Genomic DNA, 19,078 nt, shown 5'->3' with positions numbered 1-19,078 from the left:
AGTGAAATATATAAACTCCAAACAAATAAACATGGACGCCTATAAACCTATATTTCGACGACACACAGGTGAGAAATGAATTTGTAAGACAGGTGTGTACTTACTCGATAAAAAATATTCTCCCGTCCCTGGTCACACCGTAACTCAGGTGTGCAGGCAACCTTTCCCGAGGGAGGTTCGCCGCCATGTTCGAAAAACTTGGGAAATTACCTTTCGCTGTTCCAGTTCCCTCCCCCTGATAAATATTTGACATAACAATAGTATGAGAATTGGGGGCGCGGAAGGGGTTTCTTTAAACTAGTGTATATAACGAAACAGAGCCTTGCCTGTCTAGTGCACATTCATGAATTATAATATGTAAGGAGACGGATAAATAAAAGCATTTATTTGTCTCTGATGGAACAGTTTATCACAATATCTGTTCTAGAGACAGACAACACACTACAATACAAAACTAATTGTTTTAACTACCAATAATGATAATAGTAATATCAGAGACCTATATACTAATATAGGTCTCTGGTAATATGTATACCATAATGAAGTAGAGTCTACCATATTTCTATTAAATTGATTTGTAATTCATGATATGGATATAGAAGCTTTCAGTCTGCATCCATTACTTTGCTATTAATTAAAAAAAAGTATCAACCGATGACAGTTTTCAGGGAAATATGGTTTGTCATGATTCAACCTTTCATAACCCACCATCAGAAATCTTTTAAAAACTCATAATTTAAGATTAGATAGAAATCAAAATTTGAAATATAAATCAGTATACTTATATAGATGGCTACAGTTTACGGACGTAATAGGTTGTGTCGGATGTTCCTCGTATGAATACTGAGAAACAAAGTAAGAATCTGTTGGCGGATTGGTTATCTCTATAAATATATATGAAGTACAATGGTGGAAATATGTGTTTTTGGATCAAATGTATGGTGGCTCGTTAGGGCCAAGTATCAAATCTCGCATTCTCGCACTCTCGACCTTAGGTCGAGAACGCGAGAATGCGAAAACGCGACGGCGAGGGAGCGAAAACGCGAGATTGCGAAAGAGCGAAAACGCGAGAATGCGAAAACTCGACGGCGAGAATGCGAAAACGCGACGGCGAAAACGCGAGATTAATCTCGCACTCTCGCCGTCGCGATTTCGCTCCCTCGCCGTCGCGTTTTCGCATTCTCGCGTTTTCGACCTAAGGTCGAGAACGCGAGATTGCGAGATTAGTCATTAACGGCCGCCCTCGCACTCTCGCTCTCTCGCGTAAGGAAGTTTAACCCCAAGCGTCTGGAGGATCGGGATGCTTCACCGCGCGCCAAATTTACAAGATGGCTTCAACTTCTGAAAGTACAAGTAAGTACCCCTATCAAGAATTTGTTACATATTACACCTTTGCATTGAAAGTGTTTCATCCTTCGTTGTTACTACTAGCTAAGGAATGTATTCCCTGCGATCTGGCCATAGTAAAACGACCAGAATCATTCGGGCTACTCGACCACCTGTCCACGTGGCTGGACTGATTTTTAAAATCAAACTTAAGATGTCATACCGTGTATATAGTTCGTGTAATATTTTTCCTTGGGATTCATTGATTTAAAAAAATACTTTGTTAGATTTGTCGGTTTGAAATGACTGTTGAATAGTATGCAAATTAGCATTTCAAAAATCTTCTCTGCTACCAAACATTGGATTCAAATACGGTACAGTACTCTTCATAGATTGAAAGGTCTTATAGGCCTATTAGGTCTTTTACCAAATTGTGAACTTCATGACCCTGTCCCTGGGGTCTCGGGTTTCCCCCGGGTAGGAGCAAATTTTACTGTAGTTTATATAGGGAACATATAATATTTAGCATTATTTATTCAATTGCCATAGAAAATAATATAGTCTAAACCATACTAGAACTATCAGTATGGGATGGCTGTTGAATAGTACATACATATTGGCACAGGGCCTTGGCACGATTTTCCAAATGATGGTCCATATATAAATATGTATTATAGTGACACTATAATACATAAATATATATGGACCATCATTTGGAAAAATGTGCCAAGCTCCTGTGCATATTGGCATTGTCTGACCCCCAGAGACTTGAGGGGAGGGGCGAAAAGTGCTCAAATTGAGTAAAATTTGAAAAATCTACCTTTGGTACAGTATATGGTGGATTCAACTTCCATACATGGAAGGGTCTGAAGGTCTTCTACCAAAATTATGAATCATGGCATGGGTCTCACATTTCTCCCTAGGGAGGGGATAAGGTATAATTAGTTCATATCAGAATTCAGGTGACCTGTCCGACCATAATAAGGCCCCTGGGCCACTTCCTTGGCAAAAACTGAAATCCGGGTTTTTTAACAGTTTGTGATCTAGGCCTAATATTAAGTATTACCCGCTCTCTTCAATATGGCGGTTCTTACAAAGTTGACAGCTACGTTTCAGACTCCTACTTCATGAATTGTCTTACAAATATGTGAGTAACTAATTGAGAGCTGTATTCAGTATTTGTTTAAGTATTAATTGTCCATTATCTGTAATAACAAATTTTGTTTACAATGCCAAATGAATCTCAAAGGACTGGTAGCTCATCACTATCGTACAGTACCTTACAGACTAACTTACCACAGGGTGTATAATGTTAACACTTAAACAGGTGATGTTTGACCTTCGATCATTGATGTACATTATCAAGCAAGTGTCCAAATATCTGGACCTGGCAATTATTTACACAGATCCTGTGATTTATGAACTAAAATGTATAACTTAGTCAGAGCATGATAAATCTGATGAAATGTTTCAAAAAGGGTCAACATTTAGGGGATAGTACGTTGTTTTGAGTGGCTATACTGGCAAATAGAATATGAAATTTGGTTTGAACTCGAGACCGATTGGATCAGCATTAAAAAGAATAGTGATAGTCTGGAAAGAGGAATCACAACTATAATTTTGCTTGACCTTAGATTGTATATATTTATGTTTGTCTGAAGATTGTATTTACTGCACTTTTAAGAAATTTGTTCACAGTTGAAGTTGATCCAATTGAAGCCATCCTGGAGAAGATTGGATGTGGCCATCTCACGCAATCGTTCAAGGATGACATGGTAAGAGAGTTGAGTGGATTTGATAGTACATGTATATAAGAAAATGTAATATGTCCTCGAAAGGTAGATTATAAAAAGATAATGAAAAACATTGCTGCAAGGCCTTTCTGCTCTCCCAGGCTAGAATACTTCAGGCGGACTAATAAACATGCAATAATTTTGTGCAATATGTGTTAAATATGTAAATATCCATTGTATGAATTAGATTAATAAAAACAAAAACATGTATTAGAATAGTAATTAATGCCAAAAGAAAAAATGTGTTTGAAGTTGATATTTTTTATTCATTTTAATTGATTTGATTGAAAAGTACATACACAAAAAAAATAAATATGGAATGCATCAATTTCTATCTAGGAAAATGAAATCATAAAACTGTTTTCGACGTTAATTAACTGAAAATGCCATTTTGTATTGGCTGTTCTATTGACATGGAGTCATGGTTACATGTACTGTTATAAAAAACTTATATCCATCTGTCCGAACTACATTGTACACTTGCATCAATAATATAGCTACAAAGATGTGATTGGAGATTGGAGAAAAAAAGAAGGAAAGCAAAATGAAATCATTCCTCACATTTGAAGGAGTTGGCTTAATGTTTCAGTGAATCATTGTCTACTTGAATGAGTTTAAAATGTATTTAGGGTTTCTGTTGACAAACAGTTGTTTCACTTTTTGAAAATGGATGTGTCATGTTAATGATATTGAGTATAGTTGAATAAACAAGGTTAATGGTATAGTGAAGGGTATATATACTGTAATGGTAAAGTGTAGGGTAAATACTGTAATGGTAAGGTGTAAATACTGTAATGGTAAGGTGTCAATACTGTAATGGTAAAGTGTAAATACTGTAATGGTAAAGTGTAAATACTGTAATGGTAAAGTGTAAATACTGTAATGGTAAGGTGTCAATACTGTAATGGTAAAGTGTAAATACTGTAATGGTAAAGTGTAAATACTGTAATGGTAAAGTGTAAATACTGTAATGGTAAAGTGTAGGGTAAATACTGTAATGGTAAAGTGTAAATACTGTAATGGTAAAGTGTAAATACTGTAATGGTAAAGTGTAAATACTGTAATGGTAAGGTGTAAATACTGTAATGGTAAAGTGTAAATACTGTAATGGTAAAGTGTAAATACTGTAATGGTAAAGTGTAGAGTAAATACTGTAATGGTAAAGTGTAGAGTAAATACTGTAATGGTAAAGTGTAGGGTAAATACTGTAATGGTAAAGTGTAGGGTAAATACTGTAATGGTAAAGTGAAGGGTAAATACTGTAATGGTAAAGTGAAGGGTAAATACTGTAATGGTAAAGTGAAGAGTAAATACTGTAATGGTAAAGTGTAAATACTGTAATGGTAAAGTGTAGGGTAAATACTGTAATGGTAAATTGTAGGGTAAATACTGTAATGGTAAAGTGTAGAGTAAATACTGTAATGGTAAAGTGTAGGGTAAATACTGTAATGGTAAAGTGTAAATACTGTAATGGTAAAGTGTAGGGTAAATACTGTGATGGTAAAGTGTAAATACTGTAATGGTAAGGTGTAAATACTGTGATGGTAAAGTGTAGAGTAAATACTGTAATGGTAAAGTGAAGCTGCCATTTATTGCTTGGTCAGGTTCTACTTGAGGAAATATGAAAATCACTTTACCAATTAGCTATGGAAAAATGAAGCTTGTAGTTTTTAGCTCCCTTCCTCAATGAAGGGAAACTGATCTAAATTATGAATGCCATGATGCAGAATCTGTTGTCCATCTGTCATCCATTAGGCGTCAATATTTTACTTCAAATAACTTATGCTATACTGTAGGGCTTATCAAGTTTGATCAACTTTCAAAGTAAAGATGTCATAATTGTAACAAATTCTTGCAATACAGCTAAAGTTGTTTTTTTCCTTCAGCTGTATGTCAAATTATTACCAGTTGTTTACCTTTATTGGTTGACTTTACCATGCTGGTCTTCATGATTTAAATTCAACACACTAGTTGGTTACATTTGATGGAAACTGTTAGTCAGTTTGTCAGTGCCACATTGACTTAAAATCTCCATCTTTAATTCAACTTCATGCAAAAGCAATTCTAATTTGAGGTAGGGGATTAAAATAAAATGTCTTTGTTTTGAATTTTTACTGAAATAAATTGCTTTTGATGTTTCAAATTATTTTATTTTAATTATTATTTTTCCAGATTACAGTAGATCAAGTGGAACATTTGACTGTTGAAGACTTTCAACATCTTGGAGTCATCTCAATGGGGATCCGGATAAGAATTTCCCAAGCATGCCGCAACTATTTGAAAGGTAAATGGTACTAAGCATTTCGTGTAAACAAATTCTATTCAATAATCTTGATGAATTAATTAAATCTGTGTTAACATTTGTGCATATCAAAAATTGACGTATAACAAATAGTGAAGAACATCAATATGGCCACCACCAATATTTAAATGGTTATATTGCATTACAGCGTATAGTTGATCTGTATGTTCAGCTGCAAAACATGAATTTGTTTAATGAACCGATGATCTTTAAGGAATGAAACATTGAGGGTATGTTTGTATTGTTTGAAAGATTTCTATACAAGTATCACATGCCCTGTATTCTGCAAAATGTTTTTTATGATATTTATGTAGCCATTGATACATGTATTAGAAAATTAGATCTGTGACAATAGTATCTTTAATTTTTTCTCTCAGGGGGATCCACAGGGATTTCATTAGACGAGGTGTTATCCTTTTGGACTGGAGCAGCAAGCATTCCTCCACTAGGATTTGAAAAATCTTTGGAAGTGTCCTTTGGAAGCACTAAACAATTTCCAACAGCCCACACCTGTGCCCTTATATTAACAATATGGCGTGGTTTCGATGATCCTGACGAGTTTCAGGATACAATTACAAAAGCAATAAAATGGGCAGGAGGTTTTAATCTTGTTTGACAATCAAAACGTTTTCATGACAGCAAAGTTTCTTGGATTTTAAAATTGTGTTCAAGGCTTTCATTGCATGTTGTGCCAATTTCTTTAGATGTATAGCAGCTATCCTCAAGTGAAGAACATTTATTTAGACCCCTGCCAGTGAAACTGGAGATCAATGTATTTGACTCCGTCGTCTGTCTGTTTGTCCGGAAGTTGGCTTCCTGGCAAAACTTGAGTGAGAAGTGATGAATGATACAAAGTGGGATTGAATCTGGTCAAAATGTCAACTATGAGATCACTGTTACTGAATAGACTTACTACTTAATAGATATGTATGGTCAAATTGATAACTTCAATATTAGTCGACTGATCAATATTTTGTAATGGCATTAAGGGAATTATGAAGCAAAGTTTATAAAAAACAAATTGAGAATCAACTGACCTGTGGTCATGTAAAGGTGAAGGTCACTAGTTCAAGATTAGATTTCGCATTTTGTGGAAGATAAGATTTTAAGACATGAAAAAAAAATGTAAGAATGACACAATAAGTCAACTAACCTAGGGTAAACAAGTGTTATAACCTGTTGGTTGAATCCCTCTACCCAACATTAAATTAGGAGACAAATGTGTATAGTTTGCAATCTGATTTCGCATGTTGTCATTTTCCATAAGCTTTTCCTTTAAAAATAGCTTTTAAATGCTGGACTCATTTCAATTTAATCAAATGCGATTAGGTTCAACGTGGTAAGACTGGATATAATTTCAATTACATGTTATTTTCAATGATTTAGAGAGTGTCTTCAGTTGTTTACAAGAAAGGATGAACATTAATATTCTGAGTGTTAGCTTCTTTCTTTCATTGATGTTCAAATCAAATAAAAAATAAATTTGGAAGATTTAGCTCATGTTATTTCTTTATTAAGTCATCTGACATATTGGGCCTGTACCATGCTGATGCAAAGCCCCACCATGTTGTTTAATTGAATGACTTTGACCCACTTTCAAGGTGACTGGGGTCAAAAAGGCTATGATATTTAAAAAAAAACTTCTCAATAACCTAGATACATATATATAGAGACCTGATGTTGGGCCTGTAGCTTGCTGGGACGGAGGAATACCAATTTTATTCAAATGAATGAGCTTGACCTACTTTTAATGTCACATGTATCCAACATTTCAACCATTATGGGTTATACTACTTTTTGAAGTTTGACATACCGGTACTCAATGTTAAGTCTGATAACCATTTAAGGTCCTTTTGGCCTCTTGTTTTTGTTAATCTTTAAAGTTTTTGAGGATAAACTATTATTGTCACAATCCTCATCACATTGTCAACTTATCCAATCTATATCTTTTGTAACATCCATTGGAACAGTTCCTTTGCATCTTCAGAATTTATAGGCTCACTTCTTCTACCTTCAAGCAAAATAGACGTGAAGTGTTCCTTCATCTCCTCTGTGCATCCATAGCAGCTTGGATAACTACAGAAACTCTTCAAGGACTCCACATCACTTAATTTCACTGAAAATTTGTAATCCACTGTCCCTAAAACATAACATTATGATATACATGTAATATATGGTAATCAAAATTTTAAAATTAAGATTGGCATTGAAAGCAAAAGCGGGAGGCTTGTGTGCCTTGCCAAGTATATATTCATCTGACAATGCAGAGTTGAAATGAAATAATACAAATTGATAAAATCATAATTATAGGCAATAAACTATAAACAATGTTGGTGTCCTAGGTAAGAATTGAAAATTTCAAATAAAGTATCAATGATCTAATTGTAAAAATGATCATATTGTATCTCCCTGGGGTAAAATGGGGACCACAGGGGTATACCAACAACTTTTATTTCGTAACTTAAAATCATCTTCAGCGATTCTAAAACTGGACATAATTTTATATACAAGATCATTATTTCATTTATATGTAATCACTTTTCCTGCCACATCACCTAGTCCAACTCATTGGGATTAAGTTCCCCATTTCACATCACAGAATTCAGTATTGCCAAGACACAATGCATTACACACCTTCATATTATGTGAATAAAGATGCAAGACATTTATTTCCTTATATATGGTAAACTGATTCCTCCCTGTGGACAAATGGGGAGTCCCATGGGCTCAGCCTGAACATTTTTTAGAGATGGCATTTCTAGAACTTATAGATTTTAAAGATCGAGAAGTTTAACCCTTTGGAACTTTTAGGCCACAACACCATGTCTGGCTATTAGGAACCTTATTTTAACAAAGATGAATTCCTTATGGTTCTAGCAAAGTTTCATTAAAATTCATTATTTAATTAGTTAATGTACCACCAGTAAAGTGTTATTATTTATGAAACACTTATATATGAAGGCTTGGAATGGTAGACGAACAATGTCGATGACCCTTTGGGTTAAGATTACCTAAATTAAATTTTTAAAAAATTGTAACAAAAAATTTAACAATACCGTATAGCTCAGGGTGTAGATACATCATCTCTGGTTTTCCAGAAGGACACTCCTCTGGTTGTCTGGATGTCATCCTGATGTTGTGATGATTCCAGTCATGTCGTATTTGATTCAACTCTTGCTGAATTATTTTTGTAAAACAGAACCTAAGGCATTCTCTGTTGAACAAATAAACAAAAAATGTATATAAAATTAAAATCTGAAAAATCAAAACATTTCCATAATCAATGCGACTTATAAACAAAAGAAATTGGAGATTTCACACCTTAATAATTGATATACAATTCTGAAACAATTGTTAAAAAGAAAACCAATATTAACCTGGCAGCATTAATGTTATTGGAAGAAAGGTCTAGTGGTATGTAAGAGATAATTCTAAATGGTCTTTTTTGGTGATCTCATTTTAGTGCAGGACAAATCTGCTGACTAGGATGTACATGTACCTGCATTACCAAGTCTGGGGTACATTTACATTGGTAGACTGAAGAGTTCTAGACAAAGTAAAAAAAGCTATATAGTATTGCCTTTTTATCAAAATAGTTTTCTTCATTCACATTTGAAATGCCAGTAGATGAACGTCAAATATGCATCCTATTGCTGTACAGGAAGTAAATGGGTCTTGTTAGTCACCACTGTTTTGGTGAAGATGCGAATATCACCACTGTTTTGGTGAAGATGCGAAGTAGGATATCGTGTGTAAATTTAAATGTGCTTGGCTATGGTCGTTGTAAATTTAAATGTGCTTGGCTATGGTCGTTGTATAATGATGCAAGAGTCTCAGAGTAAATGCTATTTACATGTGCATCTCAATTGCATTGGAGAAAAGGCCTTGATATTCTAAATCCTTGAAAAAGTCGATCCAAAACCCAATCCCCATCTGCCGCATTGACCTCCACCAGCGTTCAATCCTCTGCAACAATGAATGATTGAATATAGTGATTTATTGCCCAATTTCAGCATAAAATTCTTTGATAGCTTCTCATATCTTGTCGGGGTACGGGCAAGTGGTCATGAAACATGGCAGGACACTCGATGAACGTTTGTGGTGGCATTATAAATTCAGATATTTCATGGGTGTGTCTTTTTCACAAGCAAATAATATCTTACCTGATTTGAAGTAGAGCTACCAATTATTACACTTTTTTCTCCACTCATATCATCATCGTCATACCATCTCAAGGCCTTTTGCATATCTTCCACACTACCATTTTCTGTCCCACCATCTGCCCGAATACACCTTGGAACTCCTAAATCATTTTGATAAAGAAACAAAACTGAAAGTAAATTATACCAATGCTAATGAGGAAGGAATCTATTTTTGTGTCACCTGAGACATATAGGTATCACTTTGGCGGCAAGGGTGTTGGCTTTTGCATTACTTTAAATTGTTAAAATACATGATGAATGTTCACCTTAAAGTTTTGCTTTACATACCATTTATCTCTTCTACAAACTCTAGAAAGTATGAGGCAACCACTCTTGGGTCATTGTTGGTTCTGGCAACTTTTAACCATAAGACACGTCGTGAAAATCTGTAATATTAAATATTTACAACTTTTACAATTAAAACAAGAGCAATTTCAAATACAATTCATGAAACTTAGGTTTCATTCCAAATTAATATCAAATAACCTATGGCAATATTTTATGATTTTTTTCCTGTTATATGCAGTTTGATCTTGAATTAAAAGAAGACTTAGTCAAGAATTTGATTATATAGGAATACTCAGATACTAACTCATTATTACTATGCATTAAAACTTCAAAGTTACTATATAAACCATAATGATACTTATATCAAACTAGATAAGAAAGATATTGATGCACACCATTAAATGAACTTTAATTGAGTATGGTATGATATTTTCCCTGCTTTTCTCTCTCTCCCATTTCTATGTTAAGTCATGCCAATAGGAATAACATCATATTGTGACATAATAACTAGATTAATAGAACGATTGAATCAAGATGGTCTGTCTATTGGTCACTTTTATCACAATCAGTCTAAAAACTATCATATATACATGTATCTTCATTTCTTGGTACAGATCACAAAAAGAAACCAAGGGAGTTCCTATATATACATGTTATGCAACTAGAGAAAGATACATGCTGCCCTCCAAGAGAAAAAATTAACTTACCACTTGTTTGCCTTTTCAAATCACACAGTGAATAACAATAACTGTTTAGGGTTAAACAAGAGATCAAGAGCAAAGGGGGATTTGAACAGTCATATTAAAAGAAGTTTAATTAAGATACTGAAATGTTCACAGACTTTGTCAAACTCACCCACAGATGGCTCCATGTATGGCTAATCCAAAAGGCTTCAATTTGTCATACCCATCTATATGGACCAGGAAGTTGGGCCCCTTGTTGTAGTATGTCCTCCTGATCAGGCAGTGATGTGTCCTAAGCTCCACACCTTTTGGGTCAATTTGCCTAAGAATGCTAGATACTGATTTTCTGTAAAAATAAATTCAACAACAGGATTAGTGTAAAATATGAGTCTACAACATTTAGCAATATCATACAATATATGTACTATATCAAAGTCAGATAACATTAACACTTTTCTGGAAGCTAATACGGGCCAGTCGGATAGTAAAAACATGGATACTCTAAGAGGCTAATGAACAAGATCCTGCAACATAGAAGTGATTCTGAGGCATATTTACTTACATGGTACAGTCAAACAACCTTAATCATTACTCAAGATGTTATGGTAATAAAAAAAGTGTGAGTAATCAAGAAAGTTGTATGCGACACAGAAGTGTTATCTCACTGAATTTGTAGGATTAAATTATAATCAATGAAAAAGGTTAAATGATTTTAGTATTTACCTTCCAACTGCCATGCCATGCTTTGTCAAAAGTCTCTTAGTCAGGCTGCGGTATCCCAGGTTTTGACCACTGCCTTTTATTTCTTCCTTAAATTAACAATATATTGATAATATCATCATACACTGTTGCCATGAATTGGAAGATACATTATTCAAAATTACAAACGTTTATCAAAACATGTACCTTCATGAATATACCATTGTATGGCAATGCTGCTATAGTAGTATACTATTGCATCACCAAAGTCAGTTTTCTATAGTGAAGAATTTTTTTTCGTAATCTTTATTCTTTTTTTATCAAGTTTATAACAATGCAAACATGTCATACATAGACAATTTAACTTTCACACATTTTCATTCACCAATGAATCTTCATTCATAATTAATTTCAGAATTGCCTGTGATTGTGTCGAATTGACCTACAGACACAGAGAGAGAGAAAGTTGTGCCAACAAGTTCAAGGGAGTAAACATTGTATGCATTTAAAAGTAAAAGTTTCAAAAAAAGGGTTTAAGAATTATTAATTAAATTTTCCCATTTTTTTCATTCAATATTAAATTTTGATAAAAATAATTCACCTTTTTAACCACAATATATTTCTGAGTATAATATGTAAATAGAAAATTGATTGGAAACAGTATCATTTGTTAAACAGACCATTATAGTCTAAACTGTCAGTGATATATTGACCAGGTACATGTACATGCTTATATTATCTTTACATATATCTAAGTACATGATTATAACAGGTGGGTGTATTGGCATGGTACACATAGAAAGAATCATGATCTTGACTTACATGTACAAATGATCTGACATATTAAAAATAAGGGACAAATATTATATAGTAATTGATCTGAAGGTCTAGGTGTCAACTGAACTACCTGAATTGCCGTAACAATTTCTTGTGTACTCCATCTTCCACGTTGCCTCAAACCCAGTCTCCTCAAGTGTCTTTTTATTGAACGACTACTACAAGGCGTATCAGAATACATATCATTTTAAAAGTGTAAAATAATATAAGAAACACAACAAATCTGTATTGCAGATATATGTCGATCGGGGCTACAACTACATGCATAAACAAAGCAGTGACCAGATCCTAGTACAGATTATTTATTTGAATATGTTTATAACTTATATATGATAAACTTATTTTGGGGGTCCCAAACTTAATAAAACTAAGTTAATAATTAACTAAATTATTATACTTTAAAGGTTTTTTATTCTTACTTAAAATAATTACATTGCTAACTTTTTTAAGAACTGAAACATGCAATATCTCTTGAAATCAGCAATAGAAATTTATGCAAATATTAAGCCTATCAGAGGAAAGAGCAAATTATTCTTTACATGTATGTGAAATTTCAATAAATCCGAATTCCATTGAAGTCAAAAAAAAATTAATTAAAAATTAGGTGCCTATATCTATATTTTTCATAAAGATTAATTTTCATTAAATTCTAAAATCTTACATGTTCAACATGCTTTGTGTGACACACATACACGTACCTTTTATTTCTATATTCTGTTCTATATCCTTAAACATAATACATGTATACATTACAAGCTAGTGCATATTAGGCCCACTTACCTCATACTAATTCCTTTATAGTGCAGCTTTGTTTGCATTTCCAAATTGGTGTAATCTTTGAAGAACAAATCCCTCAATATATCATCCCAGGTATCTATATTTCCATAACAAATAAATATCATTAATTAAATCCATTAAAACAAAACCAATGTTGATTTGAAAAGAAAGTTTATTGATATGATTTTTGACATAGGTTTTGTTGCCCCTTTCGGGCTTTCCGCCGCCCATACGTGGGATCGAAATAAAAAAAAAGTTTAATTAGAGTCTAGTCTAGCCCTCGGTCTGATACAGTCACATGCCTCAATGTACACCTCAATTATCTGAAGTAATAACGTTGTCTATAAGCATGTAACCTACCGTACCTTTCCGCCGCCCATACCCACGCATCTCCATCACCCACCGACATATATAGTAGTCTATATATATACACAGCAGACCTGTCATGATTAGGTTCTATCTATTACCGTATACGTTTGTCATCAAACAACGACGATTTATTCATGAAAACAACAGTATAAAGTCTAACACTTACCTTCGAAACTCGAAGCCATTTTATTTGCCGAATCGAATTCGGAAAAGGACCCGATCCTCCAGACGCTTTGATTTAAACACGCATGTGAAATTATGGGAACTTCCTTACGCGAGGGAGCGAGAGTGCGAGGACGGCCGTTCATGACTAATCTCGCGTTCTCGCGTTCTCGACTTTAGGTCGAGAACGCGAGAACGCGAAAACGCGACGGCGAGGGAGCGAAATCGCGACGGCGAGAGTGCGAGATTAATCTCGCGTTTTCGCCGTCGCGTTTTCGCATTCTCGCCGTCGAGTTTTCGCATTCTCGCGTTTTCGCTCTTTCGCAATCTCGCGTTTTCGCTCCCTCGCCGTCGCGTTTTCGCATTCTCGCGTTCTCGACCTAAGGTCGAGAGTGCGAGAATGCGAGATTTGATACTTGGCCCTAACGAGCCACCATACAAATGCCGTACGTACTGCTGTTTGCTTGATGGCGGGGGCACGGCCCCTCAGTTACATTCAAAGAGTTTGATTTAGTAAGTAAGTTACCTGTTTTCCCCTATTGACTCCATCCATTGCTAGGTCTCGTCTAACCGACCGTAGGTCGTGTTCTGTCGGCGATCATCTGAGTTCGATGACAAGGGAACGGGCATACGAACTTGTCCAAACTGCCAATGTAGTATGCGTTGTCGAGAATACTGAAGGAAATATCAAGTTGTATATATGTTTGTGTGTTGATCGCAGGCCTTATCTGCACACTTTTCATTATATTTGTGTAAAATGCTTCATTGTATAAACTAGCCATTAACTTTTATTTGTCAGTTCTGGAAATTCTTTTTGTCAGTTGCCAGGTACTGGCCGTAGGTCGGTGGTTTTTCTCCGGGTACTCCGGCTTTCCTCCACCTTCAAACCTGGCACGTCCTTAAATGACCCTGGCTGTTAGTAGGACGTTAAACAAAAACAAACAAAACAAACAAACAAACTTTTTGTCAAATGGAAAGTTTTCAATATTATTGATAATACATTGCCTAGTATTCATTGATGGAAATGTTTACTAAGTTACCGGTTATTTATTTATTAGGGAACGCCATGGTATGCTCTCTTGCATTCATAGTACTTCGTTACTAAGTTACCGGTTATAATATTTATTGGGAACGCCACGGTATGCTCTCTTGCATTCATAGTACTTCGTTAGGGACTAAAGAAATATTTCAAAATATAATTATTCTTCTCTTGAGGACGACAAGACTTGGCTTAGAAACACTCTAAACGATGTATTTTAACGACAATGAATACAGTACATTAAAAAAACAAAAACAAAAAAACCCCATGAAATACGTGTACGAAACAAAAAGTTGGCGTCTAGGATACATTTTTCAAAGGATAAAATGTTTTTATTTCATTTACGTCTAACGGTTTATATTTGCTGAAACGCAATTGTAAACTTATACCTGCGAGCTACTGTAACTTCGAAATAACTGTAAATGCAAAAGTGTATCTGACCACCTGGGAGATTATGAGACAGTCAGCAACGTAATCTCTGTAAAGATTGTGTTGCCATTTTTAGTTTAAATCTTGTTACAATATCACAGCAGAGAAACAAATATCCCATCTTAATATTCAGTCGTTTTCTGAGAGGGTAACAGTACTTTGTAGTAAGTTAAGTCAGTAAGAGTGATCCCCCTTACAATAGAATTATAAATCATTAGATGACAGGTATGTTATTTGCTTGATGGCTTTGGTAGGTGGTTTTTAATAAGTGAAAGTCACGCATCATCGTGTATATCAGAATATTCGTATATAAACCGAGGAAAAACAGAATCAAATAAAATATTTGAAAACTTTTCTTTCAATCAGGGACAATGCGGTTTCAATTCACCTTATGAAATATGAAAATGACTAGTATCAGGGTCGTACGTTTTGTTCTATATCCATACAAACACATATATAGTATATCTATATATAGTAAATGAAAGTAACAGCGACAACACACAAAAGTAAATTGTCGAATTTTCGAGGCAATCCGTCATTTTATCAAGACTCGGTAAATTACAAACGATCACATACATATTATACCGTACCAGAGACGTATGTGATACACAATATCTTCATGAATTAATTTGAACTATCGCATGTGATATAGATACGTCTCTGCATGTACAACTGAGAGCACGGAGAAGTTATATAAACAGTAAATATAGTTTTAATTGTTCGGTCGATAACTAAGTTTGCTGAATGTCTACTGTTATTAATTAGAGATGATCTTGGGGTTCAAATGGATATTAACAAATATTCTGATGGAGACTTAATGCATAACAACGCAAGGTAAAGCGATATTATATAAGGTTAAAATAAAACAACAACAACAACAACAAAAACCGCTTTTACATGTTAGTTCCTTTACCCGGATGTTACAGAATATATGTAAACAAATGTAAGATAACAAAGACACCTAAATCATTACAGAAGAGTAACCACATAAATACCTGCTTGTTTATGAATCGCTCTGGCATACGGAGATAGACGCTTTAGAGGTAAACAAAGAGTTTTTGTAGATGATCTAAGTCGACGAAAATACCTTCAGAAGCATGTAATACATACTCCGATGTATAAAAGTGTATAAGATGATGTAATACATACTCCGATGTATAACATTGTATAAGATGATGTAATACATACTCCGATGTATAACAGTGTATCAGATGACGGATTGTCTCTGTGCGGCTGGCGTGGTTCCCTCACAGAGACACCCAGCATACATATAAAGTTTGTGACGTCGCGGTTTGTAATTCTTTATTATGTGATAAATTGAATAAACGCGAAACCAAACATATAATTTGAGGAATTTACCAGGTAAGTTAAATGATAAATTCTTCGACATACAACACACACGGCCCAGTCAAAAACAAGATGTAACATTAATTTTCAAATGCTTATAGATAACAAGAGGCCCAATTGGCTCGTATCGCCCACCTTCTCCTAATGCAACTTTGAAGTTGATCTCGGTCATTTAAGCAGATTCTAAGCTGATTGCCACTTGATTCAAATATCAGAGTACGCTAGGTTCCTTCATTCCATCATGCTACATGTCCAGTATCAGGTCTGCATGCCTGATGGTTATGGAGAAGTCATTAAAATATTCTAGCCTATTTACAGGCCAAATATCAGGTCACTGGGTCTCCTGCTTATTGAAAACTTGTCGTTTTAAGATTTTAGCAAATATGACCCACGTGACCTTGAATATAGGTCAAGGTTATTCTTTTGAACAAACTTGGTAGACCTTCACCCAAGCATGCTACAGGCCAAATATCAGGCTTCTGGGCCACTTGGTTATTGAAAAGAAATATATTAAAGATTTTAGATTATTGGATACCTGTGACCTTGAATGAAGATCAAGGCCAGTCATTTGAACAAACGTGGTGGCCCTTCAACCTAGCATACCACATGCTCAATATCAGGTCGCTGGGCGTATTGGTTGTTGGGGAGAAGTTGTTTAAAGGGAAACATTGATGGCGGACGGACGGACGCCGCACCACGGCATGAGCTTATAGGTATTATGTCATTAGTAAAGTGAACTGGATTTAGAAATGAAAGTGAAACACATTATCTGTATGCTAGCTTGATTATGTTTTTGTTTTGCTAGAAGTAACTGTTGCCGAGAACATGATAAAGATGTGGTTTCAAAATGGATTTTGAGTAAGAACATGTTAATTCTTACATTCAACGAAACTTTCTGAAGGTAAAAAAAAAACAAAAAACTTCCTATTACAGTTAATTCATAATTATGTGCTCGAATCATCTCCAAACAGTATAAAATTCATTGCCCAAAAATAGTAATTAGGAGTTTTGTACAAAATAAGATTGATTAACATTATTGTTTTGTAATTTTTAAAAAGAAGAACGAGCATAGGCCAAAATCTGTTTCCATTGAAATATAGTAAATCAAACTGAAATAAATTGTTTATACTTGGTTACATTACACAGGGGCTGACACTTACACTCATAACCAACTAAAGTACAGTTTTTACTTTCAAAATGTTCCCTGATAATTGCTGAATCAATTTCCCGACAAGAACGCTACATGATAGATTGATGTTGGTTTACACATTAAACCACTTAATCAAGGGTTGGCTTATAGGTCGTCATGTTGAGACTGTCCAGGTTTTAGATAAGATGACATCTTTGTTGTCAAATCAAGTGATTCAAAATCATCATTCAAAACATCCCTTAACCCTCAAACATCCTCGTGGTTTTGAGTGTAAAACCTGATGTCAAACTTTGTTCTTGTCCAGCCTGTCCAGGCTTTACAATCTGCATCATCCAGAGTCGAAACACAGAAGTAAAGGAAGACTCGTGCATTAATAGCACACGTGATATCTCACAAGAGATTATTGACGAGTCCCTTTGATCTGGAAAGTAGCCGAGAAGTCAACGTTTTTCTTTCATCTGTGCGAATTTCAACGTTAGGGTTAATATCTTTCCCATTAGATGATGTAAACAAATAAATGAGAATGAAGGACATCACTGTTTGTGAGGAAAGGTGAGTGGTTTGGGCGATTGAGCAAAATGGTCGAGTTTTGATTAAAACTATTCATACATAATGTGTATTTGGCGTGGGAAGACTGGCTATAACAGACCTTCTTTGGACAATAATGGGATGTTCCCCCACGTATCATCAACAACACCAACGTTTTGATATTCAGGTTGCAGCTTTCGTTTCAGATGATTCTTGAAACAATTCGCACACACGTTAATCTCATGATCATCAGATACTGTAAAAGTGGATATTTTCGCGTGTGGAAATTTTCGCTTAGCCAGCTTCCAAAGTGTTCGCGGTGTGGATATTTTCGCGCCGTCAAGATATTTTTGCGCTAAATTGTATCTTTTATATTTAGTATTTTTATGTGTTAATATATTCGCGTGTGGAAATTTTCGCGGAGATTTACTGATAGCGAAATAAGCGAAAATTTCCACACCGCGAATATTTCCACTTTTACAGTACTAGGTTAGTCGTTGCCATCTACTTTTAAAACATCAAGCAAGCAATTGAGCCATATAATTCCTATGTTTATAACAGATTGGTTTTAATGTCTCTCCTAAAGACAACTTCACAACCCGCAACTACACACCTATCTTTCATTGTGAGGACAGTACCGCACCTACACACCTATCTTTCATTGTGAGAACGGTACTGTAGTAGGTGTTTAAAAACTCCGTCGGGTGCGGTTTTGAAAATAGGATAGAAACGCTTTAATATCATATTTCAAATCATGGACATAGAAGCTATTTACTTGAAGAAAATGTTGAAAAGTAATGTCAAAAGGATTGCAAGATTCGTTTAGTCATACTATCAGTCATGTAATATATCGTATTTCGGAATCAATGTTACCTTTTGATAAATCCTTTTGATAAATCTCGAACTACCGGTATATAGCTCCTTGAAGGGTTCTTCATTTAAAACATTCGATGTTTTGCATACCGTTAGCTACCAAACCTCATTCCACTGAATGTGACAATCCATCATGTTCCGTCAGCTGTTTGACAGTGACCGTATTGAACACAATGTACAAGCCATACCGACTCGATCCTATATACATTTCATGACTCAAGTAACGATAATGCACGGGGATAAAATCACTAGAGTGATTGGATTCTTGTTGACA

At 34.9% G+C, this 19,078-nt stretch overlaps 2 protein-coding genes across 9 annotated transcripts in view; both read right to left on the bottom strand.

Annotated features, from left to right (window-relative positions):
* The window catches only part of LOC117335636, an 83,412-nt gene extending 83,217 nt beyond the window's left edge, over window positions 1–195 (bottom strand). For all 6 annotated transcript variants that reach the window (XM_033895768.1, XM_033895770.1, XM_033895774.1 and 3 more), the window contains exon 1: window positions 105–195. In XM_033895768.1, the coding sequence (XP_033751659.1) occupies window positions 105–187 (83 nt within the window). In that variant the 5' untranslated portion in view covers window positions 188–195. The remainder of the gene's footprint in view (window positions 1–104) is intronic.
* Window positions 196–6,918: 6,723 nt separating this feature from the next.
* LOC117335635 lies at window positions 6,919–13,496 on the bottom strand. Of its 3 annotated transcripts, XM_033895766.1 has the most exons (10): window positions 13,443–13,496; window positions 12,911–13,004; window positions 12,201–12,288; window positions 11,318–11,403; window positions 10,767–10,940; window positions 9,912–10,009; window positions 9,585–9,724; window positions 9,275–9,387; window positions 8,478–8,635; window positions 6,919–7,561 (listed from the first exon to the last, which is right to left on the bottom strand). In XM_033895766.1, exons 1-10 carry the CDS (start codon window positions 13,459–13,461, stop codon window positions 7,362–7,364), a joined length of 1,170 nt encoding a protein of 389 aa, XP_033751657.1. In that variant the 5' UTR covers window positions 13,462–13,496; the 3' UTR covers window positions 6,919–7,361. The 3 variants fall into 3 exon arrangements, with proteins under 3 accessions (XP_033751657.1, XP_033751656.1, XP_033751658.1); XM_033895765.1 differs by lacking the exon at window positions 13,443–13,496 and having other exon boundaries at window positions 12,911–13,255; XM_033895767.1 differs by lacking the exon at window positions 13,443–13,496 and having other exon boundaries at window positions 10,818–10,940; window positions 12,911–13,065.
* Between the last annotated feature and the right edge of the window lie 5,582 nt (window positions 13,497–19,078).

Source organism: Pecten maximus, chromosome 10 (genome assembly GCF_902652985.1).
Source record: "Pecten maximus chromosome 10, xPecMax1.1, whole genome shotgun sequence".
NCBI lineage: Eukaryota > Metazoa > Mollusca > Bivalvia > Pectinida > Pectinidae > Pecten > Pecten maximus.
This window is presented reverse-complemented; position numbering and strand designations above follow the sequence as displayed.